This window comes from Schistocerca gregaria, chromosome 3 (genome assembly GCF_023897955.1).
Source record: "Schistocerca gregaria isolate iqSchGreg1 chromosome 3, iqSchGreg1.2, whole genome shotgun sequence".
NCBI lineage: Eukaryota > Metazoa > Arthropoda > Insecta > Orthoptera > Acrididae > Schistocerca > Schistocerca gregaria.
Genome location: NC_064922.1, coordinates 112,530,332 through 112,556,978, shown reverse-complemented (window position 1 = coordinate 112,556,978; position 26,647 = coordinate 112,530,332). Strand labels below are relative to the sequence as shown.

General features: G+C 42.2%; 1 protein-coding gene across 1 annotated transcript in view; it reads right to left on the bottom strand.

The window, feature by feature from the left end:
• LOC126355272 (gamma-aminobutyric acid receptor alpha-like) overlaps positions 1–26,647 on the bottom strand; it is a 250,968-nt gene that overhangs the window by 75,440 nt on the left and 148,881 nt on the right. Inside the window, exon 6 of the mRNA XM_050005560.1 lies at positions 22,181–22,315. Within this exon, the coding sequence (XP_049861517.1) occupies positions 22,181–22,315 (135 nt within the window). The remainder of the gene's footprint in view (positions 1–22,180; positions 22,316–26,647) is intronic.

The following is a 26,647-nucleotide window of genomic DNA, read 5'->3' as shown; positions in this document are numbered from 1 at the left end:
AGTGTGTGAAATTTTTCAATAATCTCAGACATTTTGGTGATATTACAGCAGAGCACTTAGAAAATTTCAGGCTCATTTCAGTCTCTCTTCATCTGAGTCAAACAATGGTACTTCTAAATCACGGAGCGAAAATACCATGAAGGTAAATATTAAAGATATTTGAGGTCACACTGAGGCTTACCAGCAATCGGTCTTACAGCGAAACATTCGCGACTGCAACACGAAAAAATAGCAGTGGTGCCCTGAGTACCCTCCACCATGCACCAAGCTAGAAGGCGATTGCCATCCGCTTCAACCTATGTTGAAAGTGTCAAGTCTCTACCTCATTGGGAAGTTATTTTAATATCAATGTGTAATGAACATCATTGGTACTGAAAAAAAAGTATCCTCTGCCACACACCAGACAAGAATGCGTGTTATTAATGATTTTCATTCGCTTAATATCGACTGTCATCGGCTTTTGAGCAATTTCAATAGTTTAAAGTCCCTGCCTCATGGGGAAGATAGCTTAAAAACAACTGCTAGGAACCCTTTGATTGGCGGCGGGTATTTCCATTGAAGTATGAAAGTACTTGTTGGAAACGATTATCATCTTCCAGGTTACCAGTAATTGTAGCCCGTAGCTCCCAAAGAAAAATTTCGTTACATGGTGTGCAGTCTGACAGTTATAACCGTAGATTGTAACCGATGTACTCTATCGCAACTGTCACGGAAAAAGAGCTTAAACTCATCTGCACGAAACCCTCAAACATCAACTGCAATGTAATAAAAATTATTTAGCCAAGCTTATCGCACAATTCAGATGACATTTCTGCCACTTCACATAACCCGTAGTCACATAGCACGAAACCGCATTACACACTCCGGTAAACGATGGCGCGCAGTCTTATTTCTATGACCTATAGAATACCTGACACATGGGCAGTCCGTCTACTCTGTTCGCTCATCTGTGGTCGGGTCCCAGATGGTGCGAAAGCGTAGTACGCAGTTCGCTTTCCAGATGACGTCACTCAGTTGGTAGAGTAACTGTTAGTATCAAATGAGCGGTAACGACAGTGACAGCTACTTCTCAGTAACCCGTTGTTTCTATCAGTTACGTTATTTTTTGCCACCTTTATTAAATTCGTTGACGAACCCTTTACAAACTCTGCTTTCAAATGCTTTCTTTGAATGTGTTTCACTGGTGTGGCATCAGCGTTCGGCGTGTAATTATGACACTGAACAAGACAACACCGTTTCACACCAACGAGTAAAACAAAACAAAAATAAACAGTACTGTTACAGATACACAAACTTCTATCGATTAGCAAGGTTTGCGAACGATATACTCTCGGCGTTAGCGAAGTTAGTCGTTTGATATACGAGTTGCCTAAAGTTTAACTAATTCGCAGTTGCCGCAACCATTCCTCCGTTATCCGGGAAGCTGTGTTAATTTCCTGACCATCGAGCTTCCCGTGTGAACTCCGCAAGTTTAGCACTTTATCCTCTTCTGTATCGGATGAACAGCGCCCTGTGACTTCTTTTTCAACGTTTATCTTGGAATACGAGGGAAATCTCTACTTTCAGCGGAGTGAATACAGTTTGAGCATCGTTTCTCTCATTAAACATGGCAGTAGGTTTGGAACAGTCTATTGGAAAAGCTGCAAGAAATCTCATAATTTTAGTTCAATAGCAGCCTCTCAGAGCGAACGCGTCTTTACGTATAGAGGTCAAGTAATTATACTACGAGTATTTGTGACGTCGTATCCTGTATCTCTCTGAAAAGCACACACACACACACACACACACACAAACAGCAGCAACAGCAGAATCGTAAATGTGAGAAGACGTGTTGAAATTTCGTCGTAGTCCAGAGTGAAAAAAAATCACGGAAACAAACTGAACATCATGAGAAATCTGTATTACTATACAAAGAAAAGTCGGTGTTTAACGTTGTTATCTAAAATTTCGAAAAGTTTTCGACCGATTTACTTTAAATTTTTATACGATACTCTAACAAACATTCGGACGGGTGTAGGCTATCTCTTCTACATATAACTTAAATGCGAAACATTGTTAACCAAAATATCGAGAAATTCTTGATCAGTTTACTTAAAATACATAATCAGACGTACGTAATATATATACTTTTTAAACGACAATGTGCAGGTTTTGTATAACAGCCGACTGCGAGAAAGAAAATGATGTTCTCTGTTCTGTTATGATGTTCAGTTTCGTTTCCTTCGTCACACACACACATTGTTTCAACCATGATAGCACGACATTTAAACCGTTACACAAATTTTTCCCCATACATTTTCATTCTCCTTATGTAAAATTTTAAGCAAAAATTATTTACGAAATACGTGCTGTTTTGCTTACTTTCTTACAGTCAGTTTTAACAGAAAACACGAAGATTGTACTTTTGGTTTATCGGCTTAGGATTAGAATACTTCTATGGAACATGTTTTGTGCGAAACTATGAAAACTACCCGTTTGCAGATTGAAAGTATACACAATACCGTCATTGAAGCTATTATTCTCACAATCTAGCAACTAGAGAGGTCTCCCATACCTCATATACCTAATATTCCAACAGATTTACCCATTCATTTGAAGTGGCTTCAATTCCTTATCAAAGTTTCATCTGCGTTATAAATAAACAAAAGGTCAATGAAAGCGGAGAAGAGGTGGTGGACAGTAGGGAGGGGGTGAGAGGAAACGTGCATAGAGAGGGGAACGAGGGTGTGGACAGAGAGAGTTGGGAGGGCGAGGATGGATAGAGCGATGAAGGGGCATTAGGATGCATGTCCAATTGCCATACATATTTACCACTGCGAAGAAACTCCGGGTCCGCTAGTAGTAGTGTACGAAACGGAGTTGCCATTGCTCGACCGACACTTATTTCGTTAGTAAAAAGTTAATCTACATGTTTCTAATGAGAGTAAATCACTAACCACGAGATAATTTAGCACGATATTTTTCCGAAGTCTTCAGTCCGAAGACTGGCCTGACGCATTTCGCTATTCTATCCTGTGCAAACCTCTTCAAAGCTACTGTAATTTACTCCCATTTGAAATTGCTTACTGTAGTGAGGTTTTGGTCACCGTCTACAACTTTTATTCGCCCTCCTCCTCCCGCTCACGTCCCTGCATTACCATATTTACTAATTGTTGCTGTCCCAGCATATGTCATATCACCCTATCTCTCGTTATAGCCAAATTGTACGATAAACGTCTTTTCTCCTCAACTTTAACTACCCGAATCACCCATCTACGAGGGCGTGGTGTAAAGTAACACCTCCGAATTTTTAATGTGAAAATTTGCTCTAGCTTGTAAGTAATGACAACAGATGGTGATGACGTACACGACTACAACATTTTTTTTTGAGTCATCAGTCTTCTGAATGGTTTGATGCGGCGCACCACGAATTTCTCTCCTGTGCCAACCTCTTCATCTCAGAGTAGCACTTGCAACCTACGTCCTCAATTATTTGCTGGATGTATTCCAACCTCTGCCTTGCTCTACAGTTTTTGCCCTGTACAGCTCCCTCCAGTACCATGAAAGTCATTTCCTGATGTGTTAACAGATGTCCTGTCCCTTCTCCTTGTCAGTGTTTTCCCCATAGTCCTTTCCTCTCCGATTCTGCATAGAACCTCCTCATTCCTCATCTCATTAGTCCACTTAATTTTCAGAATCCGTCTGTGGCACCTCACCTCAAATACACCGATTCCCTCCTGTTCCGGTATTACCACAGTCTATATTTCACTACCACGCAATGCTGTGCTCTAGACATGCATTCTCAGAAATTTCTTCCTCAAATTAAGGGCTGTGTTTGATACTAGTATACTTCTCTTGGCCAGGAATGCCTTTTTCGCCAGTGCTAGTCTAATTCTGATGTCCTCCTGGTTCCGTCCGTTATTTTACTGTCTATGTAGTAGAATTCCTTAACTTAATTTACTCCGTGACTGTCAATCGTTATGTCAAGTTTCCCGTTGCTGCTACTTCTCATTACTTTCTTACTTCTTCGATTTACTCTAAGCCCATGTTTTGTACTCATCAGATTGTTCATTCTATTCGGAAGCTCATGGAATTCATTTTCACTATTACTCAGGATAGTAATGTCATCAGCGAACTGTACCACTGATATCCTTTGACCTTGTATTTTAATCCCAGTCGTAAACCATTCTTTTATTTCCATCACTGCTTCTTCGATGTATAGTTAGAACAGTAGGGGCGAAAGACTACATCCGTGTCTTATATCCTTCTTAATCCGAGCACTTCGTTGTTGGTAGGCAGCTCTTATACTTCTTAAGTAAAACAAACTTTATTAACATACTACATCTTCATTCTTCATGTCTACATATTTATTTGTCAACACAGTCTCTACCAATTGGAGACCAGTTTGTTGACACAGTCACTGTCGAATGTTTGACATGTTGACGGAGCCACGGTCTCGCGTCTGCTTGCAATGCTTTCTGCTTGCAATGCTTCATCATTATCAAAGTGACGCTCTCAATCTGAAAGTTTTGGAAACTGGTGGATATCCGATCAGGCCAAGTGGGGACTGTATGGTGGATGATCGATGATAGTGAACTCAATACGTCATACTGTTCAGATGCCCCACGTTATTGATGCCAATCCAATCATCACTGTACACAGCTTTCATTCTTCTATGGATTTCAATTTGAGGCACGTTTCTACGGATAGAAGCTCGGTTACAGCCATGGAGTGCGTACGATTAGGGCATTGTCATGACGTCACAAGCGTCAGTGCAGACGTCCGCCATGTTAGCATGGTGAAACATTAGCTTCTGGTGGAAATTTTTTGAAAAAAAAAAATGTTGCTTCATTTACAGGAGTATTAATCGTTCTTATTATAGTGCTATGTACAAACCAATAACATTTCATTCGTAAGTGGTCCATCGAAGCTATATTTTCTGTAAAGTACACGAATTTTAGCTACGCTGAGTACTTTTAATGTAGTTGTTTGATTTCTGCAATTTGACAATAGACTTCTTATTAGGATCACTCGAAAAGCGCTCTGGTGTTCTGAGCGCTATGAGAAGGAAGTACAGCAACCAGTTCAGACATAGCAAAATAATGTTCTCAGCAATTTCAGGGAGATGATGTAGACGGAACATGGGTTTAGTTATTCCGTGTAAAAGAAAATACTGTGTTAGGACAGCAGCATATTCAAGCCATATACTTCGCTTCTTGGTTGTTCGAAACGTGTAACAAAAAGAAATTTACATTAATGAGGCCCAAATGCGTCGTATAATTGGCTACCATGGCAGTTTCACTGAATTTCGTGGCCGCATGCTCTTCTGATGCTACTATTCTCACCGGGAAGGAATCTGTATACTCCATCTGTTCGCGTCCAGTGCTCATCTTGTGTTTAACTGCGGTAACGTTTCCTACACGGTGACAATAATTGACCTACATGGAATAAAATCGTCACAACTTCTGAACGGTTTGCGTTAGGACGTTCAAAGTGCACAGTTGGTCGCGGGTAATTATGGGAAATAAATGCGCATGCGCACGTGCCTTGTCGTGAATCCCAATTTCATTTGGATGGGTTCGTCAATAAACAAAATCGACGCATTTGGCGGGCCGGGAACCCACATTTCGCGATCGAGAAGTCTCTTCACTCACAACGGATGACTGTGTGGTGTGCAATGTCCAGTCACGGAATAGTGCGTGCGACATTCCTTGATCGCTCGGTGCATACCGAATAGTACGAGAAGGTTTTGGAAGACAATTTCATCCGCATTATCCAAAGTGACCCTGATTTCGACAAGATGTGGTTCACGCAAGACGGAGCTCGACCTCATAGAAGCAGGAGAGCGTTTGATGCACTGGAGGAGAACTTTCGGTAACGCATTCTGGCTCTGAGGTACCCAAAGACTACTGACATGGGTCTCAAATTGGCCGTCATATTCTCCGGATCTGAACACATGCGACTCCCTTTTGTGAGGCTAAATTAAAGAGAAGGTGTACAGCAATAGCCCCAAAACCATTGCTGAGCTGAAAACAGCCATTCAGGAGGTCATCGACAGCATCGATTTTCCGACGCTTCAGCGGGTCATACAGAATTTCGCTATTCATGTGCACCACATCACAAACATTGATTGCAGGCGTATCGAAAATATCATAACCTAAATCTAAATATCTGTGGTTACATGATGAATAAAGCGTGTTAATTTACGTCATTTCCATATAGTTCAGTAATTGTCACCCTGTGCGAACATATTAATTTATGTGCTACTTAGAAATTATAAATATGCAGGTCCTTTTTGTTTTCGTTGAGCTGAATTAATGAAGGAGGGGGTAAGTAACTCTATTCTATTTATTTGTCGAATCAAATCGCGGTACTAAGTTTGATGTATTGGGCGTTAGAAATATAAATAGTGCAAATCTTCTGAGTGCCAGGGTTTATTTTTCACTAAGTATAACAACAGTCTATGCTTCTTCAATACACACACACACACACACACACACACACACACACACACACACACACACACACACACAAACTTTCCAGTTTGCTTAACACGCTCCGCGAGTACTGTTTGGGTTACATTCCAACAGCTGTATGTTTGTAGGCAATAAAAATTGCGCACTTGTGATATTTGATGTTTCACTCAAATTAGTCTACTATACCAAATGGTAAAACGTTTACTGTTACACACAAATCGATCCTCAATGTGCACTTCACAACATCAAAATACGTCTTGTATAAGGAAGACGCCTCAACGGGCGCGTGATCATTGCAACAGATTTGTTAACATAAGATTTTTAGTACAAAGCCAGATTCGAAGTATAACAAAATTTTTAAGCACTCTCCTTCATGGCGTAATTTACCGAACAAGATCCGGATTGAGTGAGTACATGAATGAATGTAATTTGGAAAAGTGAATCAAGTACCAGGTTTTGTATGAGGGGCGTTCAATAAGCAATGCAACTCATGTTTTTGTTTTGCGATTTTTTTTTTTTTGGGTCTTCGTTGAATATTCCAGCTTCAACCTCAGTTGTTACATGAAGTTCCGATAGGTGGCGGTGTTACAAGTAGCCTTCAAAGAGGAGTTTGTAATGGAGGTGCGTTCCACACAAAGAACTGTCATTGAGTTTGTTTTGGCAGATGTACGTAGGAACTGGCAGAATATCTACGGAGACCTGACAGTGAGCAAAAGCACGCTGAGTCATTGGGTGAAGCTTCTGTCATCATCGCTTACAAGGTCTCACAAATCCAGCCGACTGCACACAGCTGTGATTCCAGCAATGTTGGAAATCGTGTGGAGACTCTCATTCGAGGTCATCGACGGATCATAATCAAACAGTTCGTTACTCAACTGGACGTCTGTTTGTGGTAGGTCTCACACACTTGTCCGACAGTTGGGGTACTCAAAGGAGTGCGCCCCTAGGGTTCCTCGCCGCCTAACATGTGACCATAAGGAGCAAAGAAGGACCTTATGTGTGCATGTGCTTGATTCCTACGAGACTCATCGTAACAACTGTCAAAGGCAGTGAAGCATGACTTCATCACTTCAAACAGGAAACAAAACTGCGATCCATGGAGTGGCGCCGCATCACATTCTTCCGAAGAAAAAATTCAAAGCTGCGCCCTCAATCGCAAAAAATCGTCGCGACGGTCTTCTCGGACTCTAAAGGAGTCATGCTTCACTGCGATGAGTGTTGAAATGTATTGTGGTACCTCCAGAAACTGAAGAAACGCCTTGAATGTGTTCGTCACCACAAAAATGGAAACAAACTTCTCCTTGACAACGCATGGCCTCACGTAAGTATGGGTAACCGAGAGGAGCTCACAGAACTTCGCTGGACTGTTCTTCCTCGTCCTCTCCACAGCTCGGATATCACACCTTCCGACTTGCATTTCTGTGGCCCAACGAAGGATGCACTCCTCGTGAAGACCTATGTGGATGATGGGGAGGTGGTTGCTGCAACAAGATTTTTGCTTTGGCATCGACTAGTAGTCCGCCAACGGTAGCTGAGTGGTCCGCGGAACAGAATGTCAATCCTAAGGGCTCGGGTTCGATTCCCCATCGACGCGCAAGTCGCTGAAGTGGCGTCAGATCGAAAGACTAGCACCCGGCGAACGGTCTACCCGACGGGAGGCCCTCGTGACACGAGATTTGGATTTATCGACCAGTAGAGTGGTACCATACGGGCATGAGGGCTCTCCCAGTAAGACGGCCTAAGCTCGTCGTAATGAACGGAGATTGCGTTGAAAAATACTTATTGAACACCCGTCGTAATACGAAAACGACTAATGATTTCCCCATTAATTTACTAGACAGAGACTAACTAAAGAGTGAAGTGGGAAATAATTTCTGCGAAGAAAGCATTTCCTGCGACGAAAGAAGTGGGCGGGTGGGGGGTGAAGGGGGTACAGGAGAGGAGGGGGATGTAGGTCATTGCAGCAGCACTCCACCAGTTTCCGCAGCGGAACCGGGGGCCAACGCAGGTCGCAGACGCGGTTTGATGGAAAGCTGGTCTGTCGCGGACGTCGCCGCTGATTCCAGGGCTGCATTCCTAATTGGGTTTTCCAGCACTCAGGGCTGCCGCAGACCGCCTGCCCTGAGGACTTGCTGCTCCACGGCCCGGCCTGCGTTTGGGAAAATCACGTTCTCAAATGGTGTCAGAAACTCGCGAGGGAAATGCAAGCTGCCTCCTTGCTACTTTTGGAAACGTGTGTGGGACCTATTCTAATTTATTTGATTGAATAGATATGTTACAAAAAATATACTTCTCTGAAATTGTTAAGAATGTAATATCTTATCTGCTCATAAATATTCAACAAAAAATAATGAGAAAACACAGACCGGAATATCAGTAAACACTTCCGGGCTAAATTGCCGTGGTCGATCTGTAGAACGTCTTCTCCCTAACGTTTCGTTCTCCGCAGTTGAGAACGAAACGTCAGGGAGAAGAAGTTGTACAGATCGACCACGGCAGTTTAGGCCGGAATTGTTTACTGATGAAGACGCCGGCCATGGAAGCCTTCATGGGATGATACAGGTCGGAATGTTTATCCCACTATGGCTCTGGCAGGTGAGGTTCCTTCGTAATGATACAATGTTAGGTTCAAGTATTTTGGAGAGCCCTTGTCCTAGGACCATTTGTGTACCCGGCAGAAGGATAGTCTTGGTGGCCGAGCGGTTCTAGGCTCTAAAGTCTGGAACCGCGCGACTGCTACGGTCGCAGGTTCGAATCTTGCCTCGGGCATGGGTGTGTGTGATGTCCTTAGATTAGTTAGGTTTAAGTAGTTCTAAGTTCTAGAGGACTGATGACCTCAGCAGTTAAGTCCCGTAGTGCTCAGAGCCATTTGAACCATTCGATAGTGTTGGTGTCAGTACAGACTGAATGTACGAATATTACGTACTTCCTCCTGTTAGGTCAATGGAGCAAATCGATTAGTTCTATTTGCATACGGTCCTTGGTGTGCTTGATGGGACTTACGGAGGCACCATTAGTTCACGGGCGGTTACTCAGAGACCCCCCCCCCTCCCCTCTCCCCCAAAAAAGGATTTTTTTCTATGTTTCCTGCGTCACCGGCGGACGAGAACCCAGCCGTCTGATTCCGAGACCACCACGCACAGCGAACGGACGAAATTTTTACCACATATACATAGAACCCGATCTCAAATAATCTTGAAAATTTTCTAGACATTTTTATCCTCTTCCGAGATACACAGTTTCCAATACACCTTACTTGCGTACGTAAAATGCGGTTTGAAGCAAAAATGTAGCTTATAAAATGACTTAGCGCTGATAAAAATGATGTAGACTGTCTACGTTTTCATCATAATGGTTTTGGGAACTCCACATTGTAGTATCGAACTACATGAAACCCATGCTGTCGTATCACATACCATTTCCTTCAAATTAATATCTTCAGTATTTATTTCTTTGACTATCTTTTCTGTGAGCATGAACCATTACACTATTACAACAATGCCACCTACAATAGATCTATTTAAAGGAACTAGTTCACTAGTTCAAAGAGGAGATGGCAGCACATACTAAGCTGCTTACACCATTTTTGAAGTTTCAGTTCATCTATACAGACCATAATAGTGGTTCTATAAAACAAGAAATTAACACATACATACGACCATTTTGTTATCTTTGACATACATAATTCACTATGGAATAATGGAAAGGAGATATTGTGTAAATAATCAAAAGTAATTTTATTATATTTATTGCAGTTTCATTGTTAAATGGGAGAGAAAAGACATAAGCTCATTTCAACCAAAAGATTACAACCCGTTCTTTAGAATCGAACTAGAATTTCAGTCGAGGCTTCGTATTCTCATACACTGTCATGTGTTTGTGCTGAAGACGTACGAAACTGGAGAAAACAGTCACTCAGTTCTGCAGTACCAATGGTGTGATGTGAGCCTCGGAAGCTCGGTACTGGCTGTTACTTTTGCACGTGCAGCGACTTCAGTGTAAAGACCAAAACAGTAATTATGTACCCGAACCTGCCATCTGCTATGAGATCAGTGGAACGAAGCTCCGGCATTCCTACATCTAAGCCACCTATAAGCAGTCTGAACTTATTTCAGGAACAGCAGGTAGCAGTTAGTCATGATTGTCAATTGCCTCCGATTAGACCGTGCCTCAGATGCGGCACAACGATTATCATAAGCCAAGATAACTGAAACAGTAAGGTATTCAGATCATCCCAAGGATGCAGCTCAGCTATCAAGTCCCAGACTACAGGAAAACAACTTTTACACGAACAGAGAGAAAGATCTATTTTGCAGATATTCATTCGCGAAAAAAATCTAGTTCACTGTAAAAATTATAAAGAAACTGGGATCTGTGAACTGCGATCCAAATGACTGGAGACTATTAGTCGATTCTAGTAAAAGAAGTCTTCCGGAAGTGCTGCTTCATAATGCTAATGCCCTGTCTTCGTTCCCACTTTAGCACTCAGTACAGGTTAAGGAGAATTAAGGAAGTTTGAGTTACGTTTAGGAGAAAACCAAATATGACGAACATCAGTAATTGCTGTATACAGATGTGAAAGTGATATTTTGCCAATAACAAAAAATGGTTCAAATAGCTCTGAGAAGTATGCGACTTAACTTATGAGGTCATCAGTCGCCTAGAACGTACTCGTAGAACTACTTAAACCTAACTAACCTAAGGACATCACCCACATCCATGCCCGTAGCGGTCACGCGGTCCCATACTGAAGCGCCTAGAACCGCTCGGCCGAAATGGGCCGGCTCTAAAGAGAAATATAATTGGAAAACACTGAAAGAAGTTACGGTAAATTTTCTAGAAAACAATAACAGATGTGGACTCTGACCACAATCTATTGGTTATGACCTGTAGGTTAAAACTGAAGAAACTGCAAAAAGGTGGGAATTTAAGGACATGGGACATGGATAAACTAATAGAACCTGAGGTTGTACAGTGTTCCAGGGAGAGCATAAGGCAGCAATTGACAGGAATGGGGGAAAGAAATACAGTAGAAGAAGAATGGGTAGCTTTGAGGGATGAAGTAGTGAAGACAGCGGAGGATCAAGTAGGTAAAAAGACGAGGGCTAGTAGAAATCCTTGGGTAACAGAAGAAATATTGAATTTAATTGATGAAAGGAGAAAATATAAAAATGCAGTAAATGAAGCAGGCAAAAAGGAATGCAGACGTCTCAAAAATGAGTTCGGTAGGAAGTGCAAAATGGCTAAGCAGGGATGGCTAGAGGACAAAGATAAGGATGTAGAGGCTTATCTCACTAAGGGTAAGATAAATATTGCCTACAGGAAAATTAAAGAGACCTTTGGAGATAAGAGAACCACTTGTACGAACATCAAGAGCTCAGATGGAAACCCAGTTCTAAGCAAAGAAGGGAAAGCAGAAAGGTGGAAGGAGTATATAGAGGATACAAGGGCGATGTACTTGAGGACAATATTATGGAAATGGAAGGGGATGTAGATGAAGATGAAATGGGAGATACGATACTGCGTGAAGAGTTTGACAGAGCACTGGAAGACCTGAGTCGAAACAAGGCCCCCGGAGTAGACAACATGCCATTGGAACTACTGACGGCCTTGGGAGAGCCAGTCCTGACAAAACTCTCCCATCTGGTGAGCAAGATGTATGAGACAGGTGAAATACCCCCAGACTTCAAGAAGAATATGATAATTCCAATCCCAAAGAAAGCAGATGTTGACAGATGTGAAAATTACCGCACTATCAGTTTAATAACTCACAGCTGCAAAATACTAACGCGAATTCTTTACAGACGAATGGAAAAACTAGTAGAAGCCGACCTCGGGGAAGATCAGTTTGGATTTCGAAGAAATACTGGAACACGTGAGGCAATACTGACCCTACGACTTATCTTAGAAGCTAGATTAAGGAAGAGCAAACATACATTTCTAGCATTTGTAGACTTAGAGAAAGCTTTTGACAATTTTCGTCACCCTCCACTATCTGAACAATTTCTTTTATTTGATCATAGATTTCTTCAATTTCTTCGTCATCTGCAGAGCTAGTTGGCATATAAACTTGTACTACTGTAGTAGGTGTGGCTTTCGTATCTATCGTGGCCACAATGATGCGTTCACTATGCTGTTTGTACTAGCTTACCCGCATTCCTATTTTCCTATTCATTATTAAACCTACTCCTGCATTACCCCTATTTGATTTTGTGTTTATAACCCTGTAGTCAGCTGACCAAAAGTCTTGTTCCTCCTGCCACCGCACTTCACTAATTCCCACTATATCTATCTTTAACCTATCCATTTCCCTTTTTCAGTTTTCTAACCTACCTGCCCGATTAAGGGATCTGACATTCCACGCTCCGATCCGTAGAACGCCAGTTTTCTTTCTCCTGATAACGACATCCTCTTGAGTAGTCCCCGCCCAGAGATCCGAATGGGGGACTATTTTACCTCCGGAATATTTTACCCAAGAAGACGCCATCATCTTTTAATCACACAGTAAAGCTGCATGCCCTCGGGAAAAATTACGGCCGTAGTTTCCCCTTGCTTTCAGCCGTTCGCAGTACCAGCACAGCAAGGCCGTTTTGGTTATTGTTACAAGCCCAGATCAGTCAATCATCCAGACTGTTGCCCCTGCAACTGCTGAAAAGCCTGCTGTCCCTCTTCAGGAACCACACGTTTGTCTGGCCTCTCAACAGATACCCCTCCGTTGTGGTTGCACCTACGGTACGGCTATCTGTATCGCTGAGGCACGCAAGCCTCCCCACCAACGACAAGGTCCATGGTTCATGGGGGGAGGGAAAAAAATACGTGGTGGTGCCGCTTAAAAGCAAAGGTTCCACGAATTTTCTTACAATTCTAGCTGTGTGATTCAGCCAAGGTAAATATGAGCATTCATATTAATGTTCTAGAATACTTGTAATTTATAATTTGTTTGCATACATAAAATCAATAAGAGACATTTATGTGTAGACTGATTTGTAATGGTTCAATTACTATATGTGATGACTTAGAAGTGGGGGTTATAGCGGTTAACACGACCGGCATTGACTCAACGACTGCCATCCATATACGTAACAATGATTTCGAATCTACTCTCATTTAGATGGTGAGAAATCGTAAAACAATCTCTAGCAAGGCCACATGGGCACAGGAGCAGCTGAAAGGTCCTATTAAGGCTTCTAAAGATGGGTGATCTATAAGATCAGTGGCAAAAGAATAAAGAAGACTTTTCAGTTTACTCCCAGAGAGAATAAAGAAGGGAATAGGTCCCATATCGCTGTTCGCTGTTCAGCGGCAGAAAGTAATTGCAGAACACGTCAAGAAGTTAGCAGTCGCGTTTTACGACCTCGGTCCTCTGGATCTCAGAAGAGTTTCATATGAATTTGTTCAAAGCATCAAAATACTTAACAGTTTCTGCTTGGTTGCACGTATAGCTGGTAGAGATAGGTGAGAGTGTTTCCTGAAGACGAATCCCACCATTACTGTAAGGAAGACAGAACGAATTGCGTGAGATGGATTCGAGGATTCAATAAGGAAGAAATGTCCAAATTCTGCAGTCGTCTAGCTGAGAGATCCAGGAACAAAGATGACACTCAGGACGCAATATCTTCCAGCAAATAAACTCATTTGCAGACACATCTCCAATTACAGGCCCTAGCTACGCTACAAAGAATATGCAAGGACAGAAACGGCAGCACTCACTAACCCTGATTTCCCCACGAAAAACATTCTAAGAGATATCGAGGCCTTTGCAGAAGAGCATACCAATCCATCAGAAGAAAACTGTAGCCCACAGGAGGAGTCTCGTTGCTGCATTTCGTGATACTACATCGGAGACTGACGTTGCAACCTGTGCGATGCTAATTCGGACAATAATACTGAAAGTGACGGGGAAAACTGCGCAGGCTGTGGAAAATATGACGAAACATGCTACAGACTGAGGTAAGGCGTTCAGTCAGAATTACTATTACTGGATATAGGCTCCGACTGTTACGCCAAAAACTGTTTTTTCTTGTTACTCAAACATGTTCGGCACCTCTTTGCCATTATCAGTGCATTTCGTTCCTTAAACAACTGTAAAAAATTAACATATTGTGGATTGTAATTGATCTAACAATATGAGGCCTAGAGATTTTGTTCATTTTTAGCCCCTAGAGATTTTGTTCATTTTACATTATATGGTTTTGCAAGACCTTTTGTATGGTAACCTGCAGCGATAGCTTGTTATAAGCAAACCAAACGTTGTAAATGTGAATTTTATAAGAGTCAACACATCCCTTGACAAGGGATTTGTTAATATGTTACCGTGTGGTATATATTACCATATGAACGTAAAATCAAGGTAAGAATAAAAACGAATTCAAAAATATATTTGGGACCCATTTTGTTAGATCCGTTACAATCTAAAATATGTTCATTTTTTGAAGTTGTTCAGTAAACAAAACACACTGGTGATGGCCCAGAGGTGCCAAAACATGGTTGGATAAAAAGAGAAAACAGTGTACAGGCGGAACCTATACCCAATAATTTTAATTACCAAGACGAAAAAACATGCCAGCAAAACCAGAAGATGAATAGTCAGAATTATGTCGCGTGTTTTCTCATTTACCTGGATCCGAAACTGATTTTTCCTGAGATCGACTTCTACCAGTTTTTCCATTTTTCTGCAAATATTTTGCGTCAGTAGCTTGAAAGCCACTACATATTAAACAGGTTCTCCGGTAATATTCGCATCTATCGGCACTTCTTTTCGTACAGGAAATATTACATTCTTTTTGACGTCTGAGGCTTCATCGTCTGTCTCACATGTTATGCACACCAATTCCCAGGTGGAACAGTTTCCTCATGGCTGGCTGTTCAGAAAACCTCAGTAATTCTGAGTGAGTGCCAACCTATTCGCCCTTCGACTTAGGTCTTTCAGAGAGTGCTCTGTCAAATTCTTCTCACAGCACTGTATCTCCCATCCCATTTGCGTCTACGTCCTCTTCTCTTGTCATAAAATACGTTTGCTTCGCATACTTGTAGACCCTTTCTATATTTCCTCTTGCATTCAATCTTGCATTCTTTACTTAGCACTGGTGCGTCATCTGAGTTAATAGTGATCGTTCTTATGCTTCTCCTTTTCCCTAATGTTTCTTTATTTTTCCCTCAGGAGTCCTTCAAATAGTCACGTACGCTATTACATTGTTGCATTTCTCGTTTATCAGTTATTATTTTGACACTTTGCACTTTCATTCAACATAATTTTGGTTGTTCGTATTCCATTTTGTCTAAATTATTTGGCTCTTTTTTGGATTTTCTCGATTCAGGATTGTGCGTCATCCAAGAATTTCTGCCGTGGAGGATTTTTTCCTTTTCCCACGTTTTTTCGTCCTGGAATTTCATCAGTTTTAGTCGACAATTTATGACCAATAAATTACGACCAGAGCCCACGTCTGATCGTGGAAAGCCTTTGCATATTAAGTTACACTTTCCGAACCTCTGCCTTACCATTATACATTCCACTTATATAACCTTATTTCGTGATTCTTAAATCAAGTATTAGCAATAGTTAAATTGTGCTGTGTGCACAGTCATACAGCCTACTATACACACAGACACGCATGCATACATAGACTGTTGGCTTGAGGGGTTAGGAGAGGTTCGTGTCTATAACCAAATGCCATATTTAGTTCGTCAACGCGTCCATGAGTTGTGATGTGGTGTACTAACATATATTCATCTATCTCACCCAAGAGTTTATTTATTCTCATTGTGGATGGTACAACTTTTGTGTTAAAACTACAGTTAATCAGTGAATACTTGTATTTACGGTTCATATGCTATACTTTAAAAATCTTAGTATGCAGAGAAAATAAATTTTATTTCAAACTACAATACACCTACATTAGATTCCTTTTCCAGCCTAACAGTAGATTACAATAACTGCGAAGAGTCTGATAATCAGTTTACTACAAATTATGCCGGTAGTACACTGTGAAGTCACATCTTTTCGTCATTTTTTTCTGTTTTCCGTCATTCTTTAGTTGCTTTAAAATTCTGGGAGATATGTTCCATCGATGCAACTAATTGAAGACAGTTGCTTCATTGCCATATTCATTTCGCTTCTTTTACTTGTAAAGCATCTTCAGTGGCCTGTAACACACGTTTCTTTTTATGCATGTATGCTCCATCTATGCAACTAATTGAAGACAGTTGCTTCATTGCCATATTCATTTCGCTTCTTTTACTTGTAAAGCATCTTCAGTGGCCTGTAATACACGTTTCTTTTTATGCATGTAATAAATGTATTATGTGATACTTACAATATGTTGTTATGTTACATTTTTGTCATGTTTTTCTCTTGTTTTTGGGTTACAATCAACTTTGCTAGCACAAATTTCATGATGTGAAATTGTCTTTCGTTATTACTTACGATTACCAGCATGTTAGCCCATGTTTGTGTGATCTTGGAGATGTGTTCATGAATCTCTATGCTCCAGTTCGCCGATTTCCGGTGCTCTTTCACCCACATTTGTATTCAACACATTGCATAATCACTTTCCCTTTGCAGCCTGGGTTCAACAAGTGCGTGTTTTAGGTGCGTAGTATTGCGAACTGTCCGTGTGTGTTAACCTTTCGTCTTTTGTTTGTGTTGTGTGCTACACGTTTCTTCTTATGCATGTAATAAATGTATTATGTGATACTTACAATATGTTGCTATGTTACATTTTTGTCATGTTTTTCTCTTGTTTTTGGGTTACAATCAACTTTGCTAGCACAAATTTCATGATGTGAAATTGTCTTTCGTTATTACTTACGATTACCAGCATGTTAGCCCATGTTTGTGTGATCCTGGAGATGTGTTCATGAATCTCTATGCTCCAGTTCGCCGATTTCCGGTGCTCTTTCACCCACATTTGTATTCAACACATTGCATAATCACTTTCCCTTTGCAGCCTGGGTTCAACAAGTGCGTGTTTTAGGTGCGTAGTATTGCGAACTGTCCGTGTGTGTTAACCTTTCGTCTTTTGTTTGTGTTGTGTGCTTGGTTTGATATTATCATTTGATCATTTGTTGTGTGTGTGTGTGTGTGTGTGTGTGTGTGTGTGTGTGTGTGTGTGTGTGTGCGCATGCGTGCATGTGTGTATGTATTTTTCTGTGTGTATTTCACATGATAACAGGTTTTGACGTTTACATCAGGAATGAGACCTTCCTTTCCTATTTTTTGAGTATAAGTTATTTCACTTAGTCTTCTGTGCGGTCAGGACGAGCTACCTTTGGAGTCTAGCGGAAGAGAGCTTTGGCTGGGGAAGCAGACGGCCTTTGTGGAGAAAGTTCTTTGTGAAAAGTAAGCGATGATCGTAAAGAATGGAGCAGCCTCACTCTCTGAACAGCTAACGACACGAATATAACCGTATTTAAAAACGTTTACTCTTTATAGGTCCATACCTCAGAGGCAGTCTTAAAAATCCTGAAAAACATGCCATACTGCTTTGGAAATTCATAATAAATAGAATTGAGCAATACTAAATGGAGACCTTATTGTGAAACCACTCACTCACAAAAGATTCCGAAAACGTAGAAAGTCCATTTCTAAGTTATAAGGACACAAATCGAGGTACTGGATCGGTGGCTTTCAGAAGTATCGAAAGCACATGGCAATGTTGCAGAGTTGTGGCATCCACAGGTAGCGAAAGCACAAATATTAAAAAAAATTCAACTTCAGACAGCTCCGTCTGTAATTTATGCACAAGTAAAATAGGCGAAAAATTCTGTGTGTTAGTTTGGCGAAGTAATGGCCCAAATTCCGTGAATCTTCCAATTAACCGTTAATATTCAACAGCCTCCTGAATTAGACGACAGAATAATTAAAGTGAGTTACATAAAAGAAGTGGTCTGTGCTAAGCATATAATAATTCCCACTTATTCAACCAAAGACATTCTCAAACGTAGGTGAAGGAACCACGAAATAGACACAGCTCTGTAGGTAACAAGAAACCTTGGCATCGCTGCAATTCCAGCGAAAAGAGTCGACAGGTTGCAAGACTCCTTGCTTGTAAAATTGTCTATCCTGACCGGGAATTTTAATTAAGTGCCGGACACGTTTTTATAACACAAGCTGTAATTATTGTGCGCAATGGAACGAATAACGAGGCGAATTTACGGTCATAGCTGTGGATCCTAAAGTGTACAATTACAAAGAAATTAATTTGATACGAATGGAAGGTGATAACAGAAACAAACTCTGAATTAACACGTAACTTTATTCAACTAAAACACACATTCAGCGGATCTGGTAATTTGAGAAGATCAGTTGGCTTTACAAATATCCGCCAAATTATATCTGCCATATAATCTTATTGGTCTATAGCCTTATTTGAACAAACAAGATAACATGGCCCTTAGATAAAACTCATGTTCTGAAAATTACTCAGATACTTCTACTGTTGGCCTCACACTTATTTAGAAGTTCATGAATCTACTAAAGCAATACTGGACTTCAGACTGATAATCGCGATGATTTGAGCAAATCCACACCAAGAATTGTCCCACGATGTCGGCGCTGCTACCTATGCTCACTGCATTCACCAGCGTGAGATGTATAGAACGTCACCGTCTTGCATGTGGCTACGTGGGGCTGGGGGAGCGTTGGGCTTCCACTGGTATGAACTCCGGACCGTGCTCGGCTAATAAGATGAGCGCCAAATACACACAGCACTCCATCCGCGATAGAACGTTACTGCTGCACACGAGATTCGCACACCTCCTCCATTCTCCACGAACTCGTAGACTTTTAGCTGAACCGCATCGCCTACTATTCTTTGCTGCGAAATGGGTCACACCCACCAATCGCAGAATATGAACATTCAGCTGGCCAATTCCAAGGTGCCTTCTTACACCAAAATCTCGCCAGGTATAATGTGCCGCGATAAAACGCCAATGACTTTTCGTTTTGCCCTTCTACATTCAAAACGTTATCTTCTCTGCTTCATTTCTGCCAATCGCTCGATTTCGCGCCCAGCAACTAGCCTTGCATCGGAGGTCCTCTAAAAGTAAAAAGCTGTGCTTGAGGCTGGGTTCTTATGTTTCTACAAGCACAGTTTCTCTGGGGAAATGTAGGTCTGTTGTCTACTGAAGGCACTCCTCAGAGCATGTGACGCTGCTGGTCTCCCACTGACAACCCCCTCTTTCCTGACCTCAACTCAGCTGGAGGGCAGGAGTCGGTCATAAAAGCACAGTATCAGACACCCGTCGTGGCTGCTCTGGCGTGCCGACTTTATTGGAGACGACACGAGAGGCAGCCAGCCTGTGCTGATGTCAGAGGGCCGCTGTTTTCATTACGTTGGTCCTTGCCCTGCCTGTCCCAGATCCAGCATGCTACCCGTTCCTACGAACTCACAGAAGGAGTAGAGAAATACAAAGAAGACCTGTACTGTGCTATATGTCTTTGAATTGAAATTAGTTGGAAGTTACTGCACACAGCCAGTGTAATCCATTTAACTTTAATAACATTATCACTGTATTTTGCCACATCGTTAATCTATAATCAATATGCTGTCCTACTAAACGAAAAGATGCATGCGAAATGGCTCACCACTATTCAAGGCTCGTCACGTAATTCAGACAGCAACATCTTTACACATGTTGGATGGTGGAGAATTATTCAGTGGAAATGCAGGCTTTCTTGACGAATTTGTGTAAAGAAATTTTTGAGGTTGACATGTGAATCTGCCTTTGTATTGTTGCAATGATTCAGGAGAAATGTCAGATTCTTGTTCAGCTCGTTCGTTGACAGCTGCTGGAGTGTAAACTTCTGTGCGGAAGGACCAGTCGTTGGGCTAATTTCCAGAAGAAATGTCATGACCAGGGTAAGCGATGGGGCTGATGTGAGTCCGGGCATCAAGCCCTGGTGCTCCCTGCCTATTTTTTCGACTGCTTCAGTCACTTTCACATTAGAGTGTTCCTGGCGCACTTCTGTTAACGCCATACTCCATGTGGAACTCAGTTGCCAACTGCTGTCCTAGCTGACAAAATCATCATGCACTCATATTTCACCAATCTCTCTGATGACTGAACCCCAGAACCCATTGGTGAGACGCAGCACCTTTGTTCGAAAACAAACATGTGTCCTTTGTTTATGTAGTGCTCTATCACTGCAGACTTCCCAGTTTGGCCGACATGAACGCATCATTGCATCTCACCGACGTACTGCATGCCACACTGGATTTTATAGATGGCAGGTCTCTACATCCTAAATTGGTCTTTGACTGACACCACCACATACTGAAGAGACACCGCACAGAATCTAGTTTCGGTACAACTGTTGAAATCCAAAATTTGCTATGGTCCTCAAAGACCAGCTAAGGTCACTGGCACCCAGGTGCTAGAGTATCAGCTACGAGTGTGAATATAGTAAATCGGCCAGATGCAACGATGCATCTTGCAACACTGTTCGGAACATGTCAGGAGTGTTCGTATCTGGCGCCGGCCGGAGTGGCCGAGCGGTTCTAGGCACTACAGTCTGGAGCCGCACGACGGCTACGGTCGCAGGTTCGAATCCTGCCTCCGGCATGTATGTGTGTGATGTCCTTAGGTTAGTTAGGTTTAAGTAGTTCTAAGTTGAAGGGGACTGATGACGTCAGAAGTTAAATGCAATAGTGCTCAGAGCCATGAAGTGGGACAAGCATGAAATGGCAGTTGTGGGGAAGGCGGATAGTCGTCTTCGGTTAATTGGTAGAATTTTGGGAAGATGTGGTTCATCTGTAAAGGAGACCGGTTATAAAACACTAATACGACCTATTCTTGAGTACTGCTCGAGCGTTTGGGATCCCTATCAGGTGGGATTGAGGGAGGACATAGAAGCAATTCAGAGGCGGGCTGATAGATTTGTTACTGGTAGGTTTGATCATCACGCGAGTGTTACGCAAATGCTTCAGGAACTCGGGTGGGAGTCTCTAGAGGAAACGTGGCGTTCTTTTCGTGAATCGCTACTGAGGAAATTTAGAGAACCAGCATTTGAGGCTGACTGCAGTACGATTTTACTGCCGCCAACTTACATCTCGCGGAAAGAATACAATGATAAGATAAGAGAGATTAGGGCTCGTACAGTGGCATATAGGCGGTCATTTTTCCCTGGTTCTGTTTGGGAGTGGAACAGGGAGAGAAGATGCTAGTTGCGGTACAAGGTACCCTCCGCCACGCACCGTATGGTGGATTGCCGATTATGTATGTGGATGCAGATGTAGATTTGAACCATTTCGCATCTACCAAACCGACAAGTCTGCAGTGGCAGAGCTCAGCATCAACGAAGGACACGTTTGTTTTTTATGCTGTGTGGCTCTTATTGTTTGTGTGGCTCGAACTGAATTCCACATGTCGTTAACAAAAGTACGCCATTATTCTTAGCGGTCCAGCGACTATAAAGGAAAATGACCACGACAGTTCGCTTCAAGTGGACGAGTGGGCAACTCGTAGAAACAATGCAACAACAAGACGCCATGTGTCGGCTGTAACCAAGTTAATCAGCGTCATCACTGGACAGTACTGATAAAGCAGCTTGCAGTCTTGCTAGGGACTACGAACTTTGCATATGCCACTCCACAGGCAGGGACAGGAGAGTACTGGTAGCGTTACAAGGTGCGTGACAACACAGCAGCGCAGACAGGCGGAGGCTAGAGAAAATGTATCGGCGGAGTACTTGCAGATGGCGGGAGGGAGGCCGTCGGCTGCCGTACCGGACTTGAGGACGTCCGTCTGGTTGGCGGACGGCGTGGCGATCAGGTCGAACTGCGACAGCTTCATGTCCTCCGCGATGGCCACCGTGCGCTGCCGGTTCCAGCGGTACACCACGTCCGTCGTCGTGTAGCCGACTGCAACAGCACGCCCGCCATCTGTACTGCGCAGCAGGTGAGGCACAGGTGGCAGAAAGCACGCTCTTAGCTCTAGCCAGACGGCTGCCGGGATTTGCACACTGCCCCTCTGTTAAGGTAAGTAGTACCCATTACCATATCTTCCATCCACATATCGGTATGTCCCAAGAAATAGTCCTGTCTCCTATGCCCCAACTCCTCTAGACGGTTGATGTGCCCCTGATACCAGCGCTTATCCATCTGCTCTAGTGTGGACGACGACATCTCGTTCCTTCACCTCCACCTAATCCTCCAACCATATCAACAGCCCCCCATATCCATTTCTAAAATCACCCTTGATGGTGTTACCCAAGTACTTCAAACCACTGTAACAAAATCTACACCAGGGGTCTCCAAACTTTTTAGTCTGTGGGCCACATTGACTCCTCCACGAAGTAATAAGGGCCAAGATCCACCTCGTGGGATTAAAGCACCCTAGCACTCCACGATCACCGTAATGTAGGCAAAAGGAAAGATGAAATCGCAAAAATCTAAGGTTTTGGGAATAGTCAACACTGGAACGAACTACGATTTTTATTTAATTACGTAATTTTGATTGGAGGACGTACCAGACCGAAATTCTGGCGTATTTTATTCTGGCGAATTTCACCGAACAAAAAGTATTTCACTGCACTTTCTTCACGAAAGCGTCCCGCAAAGTTAACCAAATCTCAAAATCATTGTTAGCAACACTATTACTGCAAGACGTAACGGATGTGGAGTATGTCAACGCATTGTTATTTCAAGCGGCGCAACAATAAGTTTAGTTATGTAGTCTTGCAGCGAGTAGCAGAGCCAATGACGCGGTGTATTGGTCGCGATAGGCCTCGATACTCAATTGTTGGCAGTATAGGTACCACCTCAAATATTTGGCAGGCCTGATACCGGGGATGTCCGGCCAGCCAACGCGGGCCGGTTTGCTGGCCCTCGCGGGCCGATTTCGGCCCGCGGGCCGTAGTTTGAAGACCCCTGATCTACACTGTAGAGTAAGGTCGCTTCTCCCTTTTACTGACTTCGACCTCAAGAGCACATACCATCTGAAGCCCATCTTGGACTAACCACAGACTGACTTATCTGGACTCAGTAGGCAATGGCGTCTATGTTCAAAAAGCTTCATGTTGTAAAATGGATATTTGCAGGAATGTTATATGCACATGTAGAGCAACATGACGCTGCACTAAAAACAATATCAGATACAACTTAACGCATGCAGCCACTGCTACTAGTCGTGCTTTTTAAGTAAGTACCGTTTCGCCACGCCGCGGCCGTAATGCTGCGGTCGCCGTCCTGCGCATGCGCACTGGGTACCTACATCTATTGTCTACGCATTGACGCCTTTACAGTCCGATTCTTCCTTGTTTATGCTGTGTACTGAGTGTTTAAGATATATGCGTCCGATAATCGTGAGTCCCGCCGACTGTGAAGTATGCGCTGAAGATTTCTTATAGCTAAAGGACTAAAAGCGATCAATTTTCATCGTGAGATCTGTTCAGTTCACGGAGAAAACATTATGAGTGATGGAATGGTAAGAAATGGGTGAGAACATTTAAAGACTGCCGCACAAATGTGCATGATGAAAAATGTAGTGGGCGTCCTTCGCTCGTTATTGAAAGTTTGGTGAAGGAAGTGGACAATAAGGTGAGAGAAAACTAACGCTTTATGATTTCCTCGTTGCGGGATGACATTCCAAATGTTTCTTGTAGTGTTTTGTATGGCATTGTGACCGAGCACTAGAATTACCGAAAATTGTGCGCACTTTGGGTACCGAACATGTTGACGGATGTGCACAAACCATATGTTTAACCAGTGCATTGGCTTTCCTTGAGCGGCACCACAACGGCGGTGATGGTTTCTTAAGCCAAATTGTTACAGGCGATGAAACATGGGTGGCCTATGTCACACCAGAATCGGAGCAACAGTCCATGGAATGGCGGCATTCAGGTTCACCCAGAAAAGTGAAATTTAAGCAAACAATTTCTGCCCCGAAAATCATGTGCACAGTTTTATGGGACAGAGAAGGAGTATTTCTTGTGGAATTTCTGCCTCGTAATGAGAGAATCAATACAGCAGCTTACCGTAAGACATTGCACAATCTACGCCGTTCAATTCAGAACAAAGGACGTGGCAACTTGAGCAAGGGAATCGTTTTCCTGCAACACAATGCCTGTCCGCATGTGGCGAATCAGACCAAAGATCTCAGCACATGTTTTTGTTGGGGAACTCTAGATCGTCCTCCGTACAGCCCTGATCTGGCGCCCAGTGACTACCATCTGTTACTGCACTTCAAGAAACACCTGGGCGGTCAGCGTCTTCAAGACGATGACGAAGTCAAAACAGTGGTGATGCAGTGGTTAACAAGTCAGGCGGCAGACCTCTGTGAGGAGGGTACTCAAAAACTGGTAGAACGTTATGACAAGAGCCTCAATATTGACGGAAATTATGTAGAAAAGTAGATTAAGGTGCAGGCTCTCATGTAAAAAAAAAATATTGAGATATCTTAGCATGTATTTTTTTAAATTTCAAAATGGTACTTACTTAAGAAACACGCCTCGTATATACTCCAACAAAGCTGATGAAAGGAGGGTGATTCAGCTTGAATAGCAATATCGTAAACATAGTGGAAACGAACGAATGTCTGTATATCAGCTTACTAGTACTGTTCAGATACAAGCACCATTCCTTCCTGAGCTATTTTGTATCATATTATGGTGCATGTGTCTTTCTGGGCTATAGTTGCGCTGCCAGAAAGAAATGCGTGACACAAGGGTACAATAAATGCTTCCTGATGAGGTGTAGTTTTAGTGATTCGTTTGTCATGGTCATCGACGATAAGATGGCGCCGAGGAGGCCCGTCTGTGCAACATATGCATTTTGTATTATACGTGCTATTTTAAAGTATGTAATCCAATGAGTTTTCATGGCCAGAGGAAGCATACTTAGTAAATATAAGTGACTGTGATAAAAATGAAAAAAAACGCTCTCTCAGAAGTTTCTAAGTTCCTTATCACTTGTTTTTATCAGACTCTCTCTGTCGCTTGTTCTTTAGAGACAGCCACTTCTCTCTCTTCTGCCTTGGCCATTTTGTAAGCATTTGTAAATTTCGTTAGTAATAAATATGTTAAATGCAATTTTGTAGCATGTTTATTTCACAGAATATTAATTACCTTTTCACAGCTGATGCAATGGGTGTTGTGTTTATGTAAGCACTAATATCACTTTTCAGAATAACTGTTTGCGACGAACAGTTAGCAGCTCTTTTTCACATCTCACGCAGATCGCTACTAACGGCTGTAAACGTTTTCAAAGCTGCGGTTCGTAATTCTGTACGAAGTCCGACCTCTGACCGCCATGAAATTGAGAAGACTGTCATGATTAATATAATACACGCGTTCGCAAATTATGAATTTCGAGCCCATTATTCAGGAAGCGGACGATGACTCTACAAAGTTCGTTCTCAAAATCACAATAATTAACAATATTTTCTCTTTTGGCCATATAATTCTCTCTCTCGGTCTGACAGAGAGTGTTATACTGGCGACGTCGTAAGCAGGACTTGAATTATATGCTGAATACGTTGTAATAATTTTGTTCTTTTGTGTTACGTGAAATGTACCATGACTATAAATCGATGAGGCAGTGACTAAGTACACTGAGAGACCTATGGAGAACAAATGATAAAATGTACTAAAATATGTAAAAAAGTTTCATCTGGAGGGAAAGGAACATGAAATTAAGGACTTATGAATTATTATGGCAACGATTGTTGGCGTATGCAGCACCAAGTAACGAAAAATGCTCAATGTTTTTAAATTAAGCAGGTCCTCTTCAGGAGAAATACATTTCCTGTGAGTTGAGATTTGCTCTTGTTCATTTATCTAGCTTTTTAGAATTTTTATAATTAAAATTACGGTATGTAGAAATTTCGCAACATGGAGTATCCGTGTACATAAGCGCGCGCAAGTGACCAGAGTGATCGGAAAAAGTTACCAAAGATACAATTTGCCAAAGGATTAACGAATTGTGTTACGTAAAAGTGATGACGTTTTATAAAGCTACTATAGCTTATTATTGTGTTAATTCATCAGCAGTCGCTGAAAATGTCACGAACTATTACAGAAAATGAAAATATTCAGATGGTTAACGACGGGTCAGATGATATAAACATCACTGCCGATACAGTTACGGCTAGAAGTATTACGTCAACAGCTGAATATGACGCGTATTCAGAAACCAGTATCATGATCACTGTTCTATTGCTGAATTTAACACTAAGAATGTTAATACAGCAATTGA